General features: G+C 28.4%; 1 protein-coding gene across 1 annotated transcript in view; it reads left to right on the top strand.

Annotated features, from left to right (window-relative positions):
• Window positions 1–16491, top strand: part of LOC132934139 (long-chain fatty acid transport protein 4-like) — a 57092-nt gene that overhangs the window by 17399 nt on the left and 23202 nt on the right. Inside the window, exon 2 of the mRNA XM_061000408.1 lies at window positions 15403–15830. Coding sequence (XP_060856391.1) covers window positions 15403–15830 — 428 coding nt within the window. The remainder of the gene's footprint in view (window positions 1–15402; window positions 15831–16491) is intronic.

A 16491-nucleotide genomic window follows, 5' to 3' on the forward strand; every position in this document is an offset into this window, starting at 1 on the left:
GACTGACTAAATAATATAATCTTTAATATGTAATAACTAAGAAATAAGATAAAATAAAAATCCAAGTATAAATACGACTCCTGTCGATAGTTATATTAAAATATTAAAAGTTAGAGTAGTAGAATTAAGCTATTACCTTCCTCCAGGTGTTCGGAGGGCTCTCGAGATCGTGTATTCGAGAATTAGATCAAATACACCATAGAATGTAATTTTATGTAAAAAGCACATATAATGTATTAACTGCAATAAATATAAAATATTATAATATATGTCTTACCTGATCCGCAGTTGTTTGTAGATAATACTGTAGGAGTTTTAGGTTTTAGATGAAACAAAGTAATACTTCAAATACAAAAATTGAATTAAAGAACGCACTGATTATTGCTCGCATAAGGAGTCCAGTTGTCGCTCGTTGAAATCGGTTTCTTGAGACTTGAGAGGTTGTTACTCTGGTGGTTGGTGCTCATGCACTGGTTTAAGGGACGACACGGATATGCCGACCAGAGAGAGGTAGGCGGTTTTTATCAAAGGTTTTTTGTACTTCCCCGAGCTAGATTTCTCTTCGGCGGCAAGGACCTTTTTGTCGGTGACAATAGTTTTATTGGGGATGACCGATTTCTACGAACGACAGTCTGGCCGTTATTTATTATTCTGTAAGATTTTAGTTTATTTATTATAATGATGTGTGAGCATATCATTACAAATAGCTAGTAATAAAAGATCATATTATTATTATTTAACTGTAATCAGTGACTATGCGATTCCAGGGAAATCGGGAAAACTCGATTTGGGTCCCGAGATATTTGATCGCCTAAACTAAACTCGAGTTCGGTCTTGGTTGGCTGGTTGTAATTAGATAATATTATTATGTCCGCAATAACAACAGGGGGTCGTGGTAATATTTAATTTTAATAGAATTAATGTTGTTACACTTATTTGTGATATGGAACTCAACAATTAATTGATACATTAAATAGTGGATATATTTTATACAAATTTGATAGTAGTTATGAAACTTTTGACAATAATATGTATTTTTTTATTATTTTTCAACTGCCATTGTAACAGTAATTAGGAGCCTTGTATTAAATTACCAATGCTTAGCTAAAAGTTGAACATGTTATACATTTTTAACTATAAAATCATTTTTCAATTTTCAATTTGGTAAATTATGTTAAAATTTGAACTTTTAATGCTTATAAAAAAAATTGTGCCTATTTATTTAAATTTTTTTTAACTGGTATCGTAACAATATATTAGGAGTCTTGTATTAAATTTTCACGATTTTTGACCCTTCTAATAAAATTTGATTTACATTTATAGAAAAAAAAAATTAAAATAATTGGAAACTGTAAATGTTTGTGAACAGCTTAAAACAAGTTAAAATATTTCGATATATAATTTTATAGTTTATAGAAAATGCTAGTATAAACATTCAGTAAAAATTTCATGTATTTACGGTCATTTGTTTTAGAGTAACACTAAAAACTAAAATCGATTTTGTCGAAAACTGATTTTGCAAAGTTCCTGTGTTCCATTAATATTTTTTTTTTGTTTTTCCCGCTTTTTAAAACTACTGGAAATTTTACCTCTCCAATGCACCAACTATATTTACTTTCCCATCGAAGAAGATACTGAAGTTGAAAATCGAAGCATTATTTCGACTTCTTTTCGTGTACACAGACACAAAAAAAAAAAAACATCATCTTAAAATAAATACATTTATTGCTCCGCTCAGAATCTAAAATATACAATAACAATCAACTGGTATGCATTTACCATTTAGAAAAATAATGATAATACGTACAATTTACTCTTATAATAGTGGCTCCACGTGAATAACAATAATTAATATAGGTGAGTCAACAATACACATTTATATGATAAGAATAATATAGCACTAATAAAACTACTCTTAATTAACCATTAACTGTATACAATATTTCTAAGCACAATATTATAAATATAATACAAGGAATAATGTCTCAGGTGACTAATAACAACAAATAAATGAAATAACTAAGTATAATAAGTATTACCTAATTAATATAGTATAGTAATTAATTGAATTAATAAGCAGTGAGTATATAAGAAATGCTTTTGTAACAAAACTGGAATTGTGGTTGTAGGAAAAAAAACATATAGATACATATTTATACATTAAATTTTTTTGAATATCTGATTATTATTTTACCTATATTTATTGTAACCTATATCAGTTACCTGTATCAGTTACCTGTAGAAAAACCCACAATAAAGTTTATCAAGTCCATGTCATCATTAATTTATGGTCTGAATATCTGCAATGTGTATAATATATTGTATTATTGTGCAATGTGTGGTAGAGTATGGTGTGTAGTTTGTGTTTATTCGATAATCAATTTTGTCAATAAATGAATGTATATTATGTATATTATGTACCTATTGGTAATTTTATTTTTTGTACTGAATAAAGAACACAAGTTATTTTTATTATTAAATTGGTTTTAGGTTTTTAATATATTGGTCATTTTATCTTGGGTGTTTTTTCTTGGTTCTTTTCGGTTCTGAAATAGATATCTAGGTCATCGATTTTTTTGATCCGACGACAATAAAACACTCCCACGCTTAGTTGTTCCTTATTTTTATTAGGTAAGTTACTCGTTATAGAACAAAATGTATTAATGCTAATAAAATGAAAAAAAAAATGCAGATACTTATATTATAATGTATAGGTATATATAGGTATAGGTTGGGTAGGTTAGGTAGGTGCCTAGTCGAATTATATCTTTGACGAGATTCCTAAAAATAGATTCATCGCAATGACCAAAACTAAAAAGTTTTATTAGGTTTGTTGCTATATAACTTTTTAAAACTTAGAACTTAGAAGTATCAAGATCCGCGTGTGGCCTTCTTTGAAGCTATATTTACTTTATTTTATTTAATTCTTATTTAATATCATAGATTTTTCTGGGTGAAGTGAAAGATGTATTGACTTTACGACGACGTGATTTTTATATTGTTTTGTTTTTGTCTGTTATCATTTTCCTTGTACAAAGAAACTTGTAAGCTTTTGAGCATTTATTTCTTTTTTTGTTTCAAAAATGTCTTTGTTTTAAAATGTGGTACCTTACGGTTCTTAACCTAGTCTACCCTCCATATCGAATGGCCAATAGTTGTCTCAAATGTAACGAAAAAATTACCAGAAAATTGGGATCACGTCATTAATATTTAACGGTAGCATGACGTGATTTTAGCTATTTTATTGCAATTTAAAAATAAATCATATATTAAATTTAAATTTAGGGCTCAAAAGTTGATAACTATTTTTATTATTGAACGTCTTAGAGTTTACGGTTGCGACCCCTGTCTGTTATAATTAAATAATTTCCACTAATTTAAATACAAGTCACGACTATCTTGCTGGTTTTTATTTATATCAAATAGAAACAATTAATATAAATTTCAATAATTTTGATAACTAAATCAACTTAATTCAATTTTTGAAGCATTTATTTCATAAAATACTTTTACAAATGAATATTAATAAACTTTTTCATAACAATAGAATTATTCTGATTTAATACTTCTTATTAATGATGTTTTAGGTTATTACGATCCCTACTTCATCGTTAATGTAAAATAGTTAATAAATTATCAACATGATTTTTGTTCATTTTATTGTTTTGTAGAATTTGCAATTCGTATTTCTCAGCGGCGTACGGGGGGGGGGGGGGGGGGGGGTGGTAACGAGCTGAAGTTTTTAACTACAAACTAATTAACTGTCGTTTTGACGAAATTTGAACTTTAAATGCTTAAAAAAAATAACCACGATGCCTATATTAATGTATCGTTAATACTTTAGCTATAATAACAAGTTACGTATTACATTTTTAAGCTTTTTGACTGGATAAATAATTTTTTATTGACATTTATAAAAAAAAAAAATGTTTAGTTAATCAAATACAATACAAGTGAGGACGGTATAACCAAGATCGTTACCAAACAATTATTTTTTTTAAAAATAATTACTATAGAAACCCAAATTTCAACATTTTATACACAATTAAGTCATTGAATAATAAATTAATAACAATATTTAAGATATAGGTACTTAATTAAAATACTGCTCATTGAATATTTATAGAATGGCTCTTACATTAAAATAACGAATCGTTATGAAAACCGTTAATAACAAATCTTTGAAGGGAAAAAACCTCCTAAGTGCCAAATTTATAATTTTGAGGTTTTGGTATCCCTGGATTTAGAATAAATAATCTATTTATTGATAAAAATGTACAATCTCCTATGTGGTATCTGCATCGTAGAATTAATGAAAAATAATAAATAAATTCTCCTATGTGTTAATTACAATAAATCATTTATGAAATAACTCATATTATGTGATTTTTTTATTTAAAACGTTTTTTTGTGTTTCCTGATAACTACACTTTTTTCACATAGGTGGTTTGTTCCCGTTAACAAAGAAATCTAAAAACCTATAGGTAGGTACATATTTTATTTTATACTTTAAACAAAATTATTGACAGTATCAAACTAAAACTAGCTATATAAAAATGTAATATATTTTTTAATACCTATACCAGATATCTACCTTCAGTAAATTATCATTGATTTAAATATTTGATCATTACACAACATATTGGGATTATATTCATTTGTAGGTTCTTAAATTTAAATTAAAATTGTTTAAAATAAATCTAGAAAAAACGAAAAATTTTGAAAATTGTATAGGTATTTAGACAGCAATTATTTAACCTGTACTTATACTATTAACTATATTCATTTTTCAAGTATACTAACTACTAACCTTATAAATTATAATTGCTTATATTAATAGTGCTTTCAATTTTTTGACGAGTCTGGTTTTAAAACAGTATGAATAGCTTGTGTATCATAAACAGATTATATATTATTTTTTATGTTCACATAAGTTATACAAATTCAAAAAGTTCATTTATTTTTTATTCAATGCTTAACCTTCTTGTTTTGTCTATATTGCTTCTAAACACATTTACAATGAATTTCTCAATCTTCAACTATCTAAATAATGCAAAATTAATTAGTTTTTAGGTAGGTACCTACTTATATGTTTTTCCTTGACGTGTTCATATTCACACTGATCAATGTGTCAAATACCTTCTAAATAATTAAACCATAATAATTAACTTTTTTTTGTGATGGTTAGTTCGATGTTGATAAATCTATATTATAATATGTAGGTATCAATGTAACATTAATCATTTGTAATATTATGCAGACACATGTTACTCGAATAGTCGAATATACTTGAAAATCATTTCCAACATTTCGTAATGTTATGCACAACTACCGAGATAGAAGATTTCAAATTTTATTCAGAAAAAATTCAAACCAGTTATAGCATATTTACGTATTATTAATATCTAATAGATATTGATCATGTTTTTATTTCGTTTTTTGTGTTGTAATTCAATTTGCTCACCAAAAACAAAACCGTAACAGCTAAAATGTATCAGTTTTGTCATATTACTGCATTCGGGTAGTTTAAAATGAGTTCTATATAATGACAGAACGTCATATTAAATATATATTATTTTTTTTTGGCCACCAATTCAATGTCAATATTAAACATGTAAAACGCTTAAAAGTTTAGTTTGAAGAGAGTACCTATTATATTGCATAATATTTTTAAGCATACTTGAAGTATTTAAGTTTTTAATTTCAAAAGCGTGATTAAAAAACACTAAAATGTTCGTTACAACCATCAAATCGTTGTTTAGCTCAAAACTATATTAAACTTTTTGTCTCGCCTGCACCGAAAGTTTGATTTTCGATAGCGGTTGAAGCGTTGGAAAGTGTCCAGAAGGCGGTAAAGTAGAAATCCCAAAAAAGTGCCGGGTGGTAAAATGGAAATCTTCAAAAGTGCTGGGCTCACATATCACGTGCATATCCCCTGCACAACCAGACACTGAAATCTATACCAAAACATAAACATTTGGTTACATCTTATATTCATATAATCATACTCCTTGCATGACGCGTAACCTTTGCCGTAATAACATTTTTTTATTTTATTTTAATATAAAAATTATTATTTCTACTGAAATCTGTACCACTGTCCTTACAAAACATACACTTTTGGTTTCATTTTATATTCATTTTATAACCTCCATGCGTGACGCTTAAAACAAATAAAACCAAATCGTCTGTCATGAAATATTTTTGGCGTAGAATTATAGTCTAGTTGTTGCATCCATCCCTGCATTACCTTTGCCGTGATTGATGAATGCAGAGGTGTGACAAAAAATAGTATGTGTGGCTCGTGCGAAAAGGCAATTTCAGTCTTGGTCGAAATGCGGTCCAATGCTCGTCTGCGGCTCCTCGTGCCGCACATGGCGCCCGTGACTGAAATAGCTCACTTCCCGCCCTTACCACACAATATACTATTGTGTTGTGGCGGGCTAAAAATGTAAAGCTAAAATATTTAATCAACAAAAAACAATTAAAAAAAAGTTTTTACGTCGTTCCTTTATATAAATACTATAAGGGTACTTACTATTTACCTAATTTGAATATTTTTTTAGATTGAACATTTTTGTAAGGAATATGATTAATTATGAATAGTAATTATTGCAATTACATAATAATCAGTTTGAGTGAAAACAAAATATCGTGGTCACAGAATAAATTGTTGACATGTGCGTAAAATTGTCCTTAGTACCTATACGATTTATCATATTATTGATATACCAACTACAAAAAATCCTATCCAGGAAGACATGTCAATTGTCAACTACCCACGATTATAACAACTTCAGTCCCGGTAAAGTGTAATTAGTCAAGTATACTTCAAAATTTTAAATCTTTTTTTATTCAAACACATCCAGTTTTACAATCGACACGATTATTACTGTGTAGAATTCTTCATCGAATTTTTCTGAGTATAGAACCGATTGTAGATGATATATTGGGTATAAAAAATAATTTAATATTTATGTTCAATTCTGGTCATAATATAGGATGTTTTCACTGATAGTTGATTAGTGGATCAAAGAACGAAATCATCTTCGGGTACGAATTGTTAAGTAAAGTATCATTCAATGTAAATTCTATTTCCATATGACTTATTCGGAATTTCATAAATACGGTATGGGAAAACTAAAAACTAAACTTACTGAAACAGGTAAAAAGTCAGAAAGAGTATCAAAGTTAATAATAGTTCAATATATCAATTAACTAATAATAATAATTAATAATAACCACCTGTACATTTTTATTTTGATAAGAAATACAATTGATTTATTTATAAGAGACAAGTTTATATTAAAATGTAAATGATTCTATAAATTGGGTAGGTATTTACAATCCAATTCTAAATTATAATTATTATTAAAAATAAAACAAAAAATTGGTTTTTTTTAATAAAAAAAGGTCATTTAATATGGTCAAGCAAAAAAATAAAAGTCATTCGATATTCAATTATTGATAAATGTCCCGATCAATTTATGGCAACCCTTTGGCATACATTATCTTATTAATTATTGATAATTTACTACTAACAGAACTAAACCTCCGAATGCATAAGAAGTTGCCTATAAATTGTTCCTTAGAATCTAGATGTTGCAAAGCCCATCAATATTTACCCATTTCCGTTCGGTCGGACAAAATAAAAACCCCTTTGGGATGCATGTTAGGAGTTATCGATTGTTTGAGTTGTTGACGAAAAAGCTCTTCGAAAAACAAAAGAATTGCGAAAACGGAAAACCTTTCAAGTAACAGTATAACGATTGTAAAAATAAAACGCATTATATAGGTACTCATTGGTAAAAGTGCAGTGAAACACTTCCGTCATTTAACACTGTTATACAGTTGCGGTAACCTGAATATACTAAACTGACTATGTCCGAATGGATTTTCGCGACTAAAAACTTTTCAGATCACCTATTGCATTGATTTCTTCTCCTAAATCGAAATAGTATACTTATGCCGTTAGGATTCAGCTTGTAGGTAACATTTTTTTTAACATAACTACATCCAAGTATTATTCCCAGCTAAAACTATTTTTACCGGCCATTATCCAAAATTATTCGAAACATTTTTGCCTTCAAATTTGTGGATTTGATTTATCTTTACAAAATTTATATTATTATTTACGATGTTTAACTATAACTACTCATTTTAGTTATATATTTTTTATAAATGGTTTTTGTATGTCTTTAATAATTTATAAATTTTAATTTAAATGGTTTAATTATAATTAAAAATATTTAAGTTTTGACTATCTTTGATCTAAGGTTAATGTTTTAAAAAAAAGTTTTAAACTTTCTTATTTAGGTTTATAATCAGAATCTGCAAACTTTTCTAAAATTATTTATGACGATTTTGATTTAGTGTAATATATAGTCAACAGTTATTAAAATTGAAAGAAAAATTGACTTATAAAAATTGTGTTGGTAACCAATTAGGTATGTTTTGATCTTCGGAGATTTTATTTTTGATATTTCACTGAAATTTCATAAAAACCAACTCAGTTTCTGGTTTATAATAATATACATGTAATATAATAAAATAATAATATTATATTATTATGAACCAGAAATGTATATCATACAGTCCACACTGTGCTCGGCGGCGTTTTGTTGGATCGATGATGTTTGCCGTCGTTCACTTTGTCGGTGAAGTCAAATAATATACGTAAGTATCGCACAGCAGGTGTTGGATGACCCGTCGAATAGATTGTGTTGACAATTCGATACGACGTCTTTGGTGGTTTACTCGTTATTTGCGGCGGTGGTAGTGAGGGAGTGAAGGCTTTTTACTTTCAACGCAATTCGAATATCATTCGAGTCCACTATCTAGTTAACGGCGGTCGGTGGGTGGCAGCGGGGATGATTTATGTGATTGGTAGGGTGTACCTAATTAACCAAAGAAGCGACGACGAACAAACGGCACGATGTTATTACAGTTGCGCCGCGCGTCCGCCCAACCCACATTCGCCTTGGAGTGTATGTTTGCGTATGCGTGCGCCTAAAATTTTATTATTATATTACATATTATTATACATTATTATGCTTCTCTGCGCCAACGTATATTATTATAAATTTATAACGATGTACCCACTCTCGATGTTATTAATATTATTGTACCGACGCTCGACGTACAACAACTGAGAAACTATATACAATATGGATAGGTATAAAGGAATAAGACGTGCACATCAAAATATGTTGGTGCCCTATATTAAGAAGACGTCACACCCGCATGTGTTGCTCCGTCTTATCGCTCAATTTTGGTTCTAGAGTAAAAATACCTAAAATAAAATATAATTGTGACAATATTTCTGAGGGCAAGTTGTTGCGTTTTTTTCCATTATACCCAATACAACGTTCATTATATCGTTTAGAAATAGCAAAAATTTCAACATTTTTAAAATACCTTTAATACTTTTCAAAATTTAAATTTTTTTAAAAATCTCATTGTTTTGCCTTACAAAATATTGTCATATTTTAATTATGTAATAGGGGTTTTTATTCTAACAACAAAATTGTGCAAGTTCCACTCAGACTGCGTAAACGCGTTTTGTCTATGTCGTATACGTGTGTAAGACGGAGACAACACTATGCGGGTGTGGTATCCTCTTAACCATTATCAGCTCCTACATAATAATGATATTATTTCTAAAATTCAAACAATCTAATGTTCTAATTTTTTCCTAACCTATATGATATTTTGATATGTATATTATATTATATACGGGTTGCCGCACTCAACACTCATATAATAATAATATATTATAAAATTTTTTAAATACTTTGCGTATCATCGTTACGATACTTTATACTGTTTAAGTACATTTTTGGAAATGGCTGCTGAATTGAATAGTTATGAAAACAAAATTATTATTTTACTATATAGAGATTTTACGTGTTTTCTAATTTATTGCTGGTTATAAAATATGTTTTTGGCCAAAATATTTTTAAAACGTTTTTTATCAGATATTATTTTTGATTGGAAATTCAATTTTTAAAATCTAAAAATGGAATAGTAAAATATTCATATGCGTTATTCTAACTATAGTTTTACAATACTATTCGTGACTGCGAGTGTTAGGCAAGGGCGTCCACAGGAATTTGTCAAGAGAAGGGCAAAATATTTTCTTTTTTACATTTTTTGTCTCACTAGGTATTCTATTAGTTATAATTTATAAAGTATATTTGTGACATGTTTTCTTTCATATAGACAATAGGAATGTAAAAATATTTATGAATTATATGTAGATGGTTAAAACTTAATCTTGCATCATCCATTTTAGATAATTGTTATGTAGGTAATTTTAAATAATCAAATAAATTTTTTTTTATAAATAAAATGTTACTGTTGATTTTATAATTTTAGGTAATTTATAAAATTTAATATTTTTAGCTTATTCAGTCATTGATACCACAAACTTCAAAAGTTTAAACTGGGCATGCCATCTATGAACATTAAATTTTTTTTATCAAAAAAGTAAAAACTAGGTTGACACTGCAGTATATATTGCACTTGGTACCACCACTACATCTCATAATCTATAAAAACAACGTTCTTAATTCTGACGTTCATAATTGAGTGTAATAAAAATCACTCGGGAAAAAAAAAAAAATGTTTTTATTTTTAAGTTAAAAAAAGTTTATTTTATGATATTGTATATTACAACGGTATAATGACTGGGTTGGGATTACGATGCTCTTTGCATTGTTTTCCAAATCTCAAGTCATTTTTTGCATTTAAAGATTTTGGAGCATTTTGAAGTTTTTTCTAAATTAAATTTTTTAAATTTTGCTCATGTTTTTACATGAATTTTATAATAATATATGATCTAAAGTCTAAACCTATAGGTAAAGAAAAAAAATAGTTAATTTTCAGATTAAATAAGTAGTTAAATGATTGTAAATTCTCTCCGTAAAACTTTTATACAATCATTTAAAAGTTTAAAATGTATATTATAATTTATACCGAATTTATTTTAAAATTTATATCTTTAATATTAAAAATAAAAATAATATAATTTAGTGCACTATTTAGAATTGTTTGGGCATTTTTAAGTTCTTTTAGACCATAAAAAATATCAATAATAATTATGATCATTAACCCAGAAAAAGCCAAGTGGGGGGGCAACTGCCCCTACTTGCCCCCCCCCCTGTGGACGCCCTTGGTATTAGGTACTCACTCTATTCATACATCACCTTGGTACTGTTGTATTACCTGTATTTATTATACCTCCATTTTGAAACAATAATAAGTCATCGAGTTTTGAGCGAAGGTCAGTCTACAATATTTAGATATACAAATTCAAATTACACGTAAAAAGATTTTCAAATCGTATTGCTTATAGTAGTGATAACTGACTAGAAATTTGACTGTATAATTAACATTTTTTTAAAGTTTTAATAAACAATAAAAGCAATCGGTGTATTAATGATGGAGGTAATGTTTTAGATTATGGGCGTGGCTATGAACCTATGTTTAGTTTTACAATGATGTGTACCTGTGTCATATTTAGAATTAGTAAAAAATAAAAATAAAAAATTATATTTACAAAATGCCAGTTTTTGGCCAAATTTATGTTTTTTTGTTGCAATACCAAAATATACTATATTATCATACGCATATGATACGTATATATACCAATATAATATATTATATTATATAATACTTGAAAGTTTCACTAAATATTTATGTTAACATTTACATGATTTGATATAATTTTCAGTGTATTTTTTCGCTTTTAGTGGTATTTATAGATATTTTAAATGTTTAACTTTTTTTAGTATTCTTTTTTTCTGATTTATGATGGTAAAAATTGTTTTTCTTAGCACAAAAGTTTGGAAAATTAAAGTATGGCTCCTCATAAGTTATTCGAACAGAAATTAAAAAAATCTAAAATACATTTTTATAAGCGTGTAAAGTTGAAATTTTGAAGAAAATTCGTCAAAATCATGAACATTTACAAATTATTTTGTAGTTATAGTTATATTTCAATTTTTGTACCTAACTGTGAAAAATATAAATAAAGTTCCTCATAAGTTGTTCTTATTTTTTATAAGAATTGAAAAAAATTGTTTGCCTATTTATGTCCGATGTGAGTATAGTTATTTTTTTTGAAAATTTGAAGTACTTACACATTTTGACGAAATTGGTTATTCAAACGTAAGAAAAGATGTATAAAAATTTGTTATTATACTGTAGGTACCTAATTCAAAAAAATTATAGTTTTAGAAACTTTCCATTATTAATTACTTAAATTATTATTAATATTATTATTAATTTAAATTGTTCAATATTTTTTTTCTCTGTAAAAAAACTTTAAAAACTAATACAAGATTCTTCATAAGTTGTTCATCTAGCAATAGATTTTATTCAAGGTATACAATATTACAACAAAATATATAAAATCAATTTTTTTGAAACTGGTGTACTCGCTTGTTACTATAAATCTCAACATTTAGGAAAACTTTGCATTGTTTGGGGAAATTACATCTTTTAAATAATAACTTTGAAACATTTTCAATCTAAAAAATTGCTTTATGAAACTTTTGAATTATTCCTACACAAAAAATGTTTTCACGTAGGTATACATAGGTAATTATAACTAGCTAAAAATATATTACATTGAATTATATTAAAATACATTTTTTCCAAAACATTTCTTTTTTTTAATTACTCCAAAGTTGGTTGTTTTTGTGGTCAATGATCACATTTTTTACATTCTATTTTTACTTCAATTGGCTATTGACAATTTTTTTTATTTTTTTACCTAATTAGTAGATATTAAGTAGGTAGTTTTTAATATTTTAAATTTCATAAATACAATACTTTAAATCTTTTGTTGTAGACGTAGGTTTAAATTTAAATTATAGCATAAAAATGTTGTACGTTATAACATTGTGGATTTAAAAAAAAACCCTTTCAGTTGTATATAATTTTTAAAATTGTTTTCTAATTGGCTAATAAATATGAGCTGATATGATTTTTGAGTTTATTATAAATAACATACACAAACTATCGCCGCCTTATTCTAAAATAAATGGAATTAATAATTGTATACGACGTGAATTTAATTATATTTAATTATACTCTATCTGCGCTATTATAAGTATCTCAAATGTCTTTTCTTTTTTTTAACGTTTAAAATTATAATATCCTTAAAATTGATCAATTTACGAGGATATTATCTGTTTATATAATTGATAGTTTTGAGTATATTATAAATAGTATAAATTATAATATAGGTACTTGAAATCTCGAATAATTACCGAATACTTCATATAAGGGGCACTTAAATTTTTAAACATCACTACCTATTCATACCCATACGCGTCACCCATATTACAATACGATGATTTTCAAACGGTTCTCAAATCTTATGAAATAACTGCAAACCCTTGACCTAAAACCCCCACTATAATTTTTTCTATAGTTGATTTTAACCAAAGATTACCTACTCAAAAATCATAGAAAAAACTATTTTAGGTGAAAGCGTTTTATCCATGTTTCCCGTGGGTCTGCAAGAGAAAACAAATCTCTGACATCCTATTAAATTTTATGTTAGTTTAACGTAATTATTTACTAATAATATTATGTTATAAGTACTTGATATAATATACCTTAAAGGTACCTATATAATCTATATTTAATGAATAGTTATCAATAATAATACCTTATAATATTAATTACTAATTAGTGTTGTGGATTGAAGAGCGCACCAACATTTTGCTGGGTACTCTACTTCTACCTCGCTTATCTAAATATATATAACAATAGATCCAGGAATTATATGTATTTGCATGTTGCTTTAGAGTGGTATGCAGTATATACGTGATTGGAAATGTCAAAATTAAATTTATCACACCAAATTAAACACAAAATTGTATTTTGCATATTTTGAGGATTAGGTATTACTGCATATTTGTTCATAAATACATATTTAACTTTAAATAAATCAACAAATTTGATTTGAAAGGATGTCTGTGCACTATTTTTTTTTCTCTGACTGCAACATGGCATATTTGCATTCACCAGAACCAATCTTTTGATGTTATATTTAATATTAGAGTAAATTGACTTATCAAACTTAAAGTTAAGAAATCCGTCTTAAATATTAGCATGTTGGCTATTTTACGATATTTCAATTTGTATCCAAGTTATGATAAATATAATATGTAAGATGTTACATTTTAAAAATGCTCACACTTCACTTTAAAATTGAATAGTTATAAGAAAAGCAAGTACAGAAACGTTATTGACTTTAAGTTAACATTGATGATAGGTAAATATACTAAAATAGCAATGCTAATAATTAATAACAACTCAACAAGATTGTTTCTGCTGAATGCAATTTGCTTCCTATGTAACGCGCCTAATCAATGAGAGAAAACCAAACATACACCATGGTTGAAATATACAAGGTTATTGCATATATATCTACCTCTTCTCAATCAAATAGTTGATGATACAAACAAAAATGGCGGTGTAAAGGGAGCCTATAATATAATCAAGTATGTAAACGCGGGATTTTGAATTAGTTTGCTTTTGTCAGCGTATTTTTGATGATAAGAAAAACTGATATGTGTGATAAGATTACTTTAGGCAGCCATTTTGTTTCATATGATAACAATCTGAGTCGATATGTAATAACCTGTATATTTCAACCATGATATATACTGTATTTACATTTCTGATCCTACAATAAGTCGATTTCACCGGAGAAAAACCATTTGACATTCAGTGGTGGCTCCAGGGGGGGGGGGGGTTAAGATATAATTCTAAACAATTTTATATTGTTAAAAACAAAATTACAAAAATAAAATCATCGTCTGAAAATTATGACTTCCCCCCCCCCCTAACCATGTCACTGGAGCCGCCCCTGTTGACATTGTTGTTGTTATTATTAGCAAAAATCAAAGGACTTTATAATTTTATGTTTGAATCTATTAAATTTAATTATTGAAACATTATGTTATTGTAAATACTTAAAAAGTTTAAGTGTATGATGTATATGAAGTATAAAATATAATATAATGCACTACATATTCAGTCACTTTTTCTTTGCATACATATGTCCACGATATTTGACATTTATTTAATGCTTATTAGTTATTATACACCGCGAGTCAATATTTGATTTTTGAACAAAAGAAATCGGACGAAAAAATCGCGTGAAAAACATTCTGCTTTGGAATATTAAAATATTATGAAAATAAAAAGTGTGTGTAGTCGTTTCAAGAAAAAAAAATGAAAATATAAATTGTACATGATCGTATTTACTATATTTTACGTATTATGACTAGTGAATAGTGATAAAATGATCACACCAACTACGTATTGTACTGTTGTATAAAATATTACATGATATTATTATCGTTATGGTGTGTAAAACAGGAGTGGGACGTGGAAAAAGGTTTGCCGAGAGGAGTCGCTGCTGGTCCGAGTGGCGGTGACGACGACGACGACGACGACGACGGCCGCGACCATAGCAGCGGTGGTAACCCGAATACCCGAAACGCCAACAATTGTTGCGACAACGCGGGCACGGAGGTGGTCGACGGCGTTCACGGCAAGCGGCAGCGGCAGCAACTCGACGGCGGCGACAGTAAAAGTACCGGTGGTGGCGGTAGCGGAGCGGTGTGCTCCGCGGTAAAAGTCATCGTCGCCGTAGCGGCGTTCACTGTGGCGTGCGCGTTCGTATGGTACACTATGGGCCTGCCATTCCTCTTGCAAGTTGTCGTGATCGCGACCATCGCATTTGTCGCCAGCGGCGGTTACAAACTCGTCTACCTGGTGTACCGCACCGCTCCCAGGGACCTCAGGTCAGTTGATTCTTCAGTTATCGTTTATAATAATCGTCCATTCCCAGACCACGACCTTATAATTATTTAATTATCACACTAATTATATCATTAATTATCATTACTACCTACCTACCATTAGGGTAACTCTATAATAGGCAAATAATCGTTGGGGGGGGGGGGGAGAAATGGAAGGCTGGAGTCCTGCAGACATCTTGATATGTATATAAAGACAGGATCAGCCTCGCACGGTTTTTAGTTCACATTAAAATATGTTTTTCCAATTTATTAGTTTACAACGTGCTAAGGTATCTTTAAAATGGAATTACAAAAATCGTCTACCCGCAGATGTACCGCAATCGCACCGTGCCCAGGGACCTCTGATCAGTATTGTCTACACGTCGTCGTCCGCGCGACATTATTAATAATTAATTAATTTTTATTAATTATGATAGGCGTAACTTTTTGCTCCTATAATTTAGATGAGTGTAAGGGGGGATTTGGAGTGCTGACATATTTGATAGCAAAATAAATACGGTGTCACATGACAGTCTCGCACAGTTATAACTTATAACACTATAAAAATATATTTTTCTTATTAGTTTATAACGTGTAATAGATATTTTTAAAGTTGGATAGCACACATAAAGTTAACAATATTATATTGTACACACATTTAACC

The sequence above is a fragment of the Metopolophium dirhodum genome, chromosome 1 (assembly GCF_019925205.1).
Source record: "Metopolophium dirhodum isolate CAU chromosome 1, ASM1992520v1, whole genome shotgun sequence".
In the NCBI taxonomy this organism is placed as follows: domain Eukaryota; kingdom Metazoa; phylum Arthropoda; class Insecta; order Hemiptera; family Aphididae; genus Metopolophium; species Metopolophium dirhodum.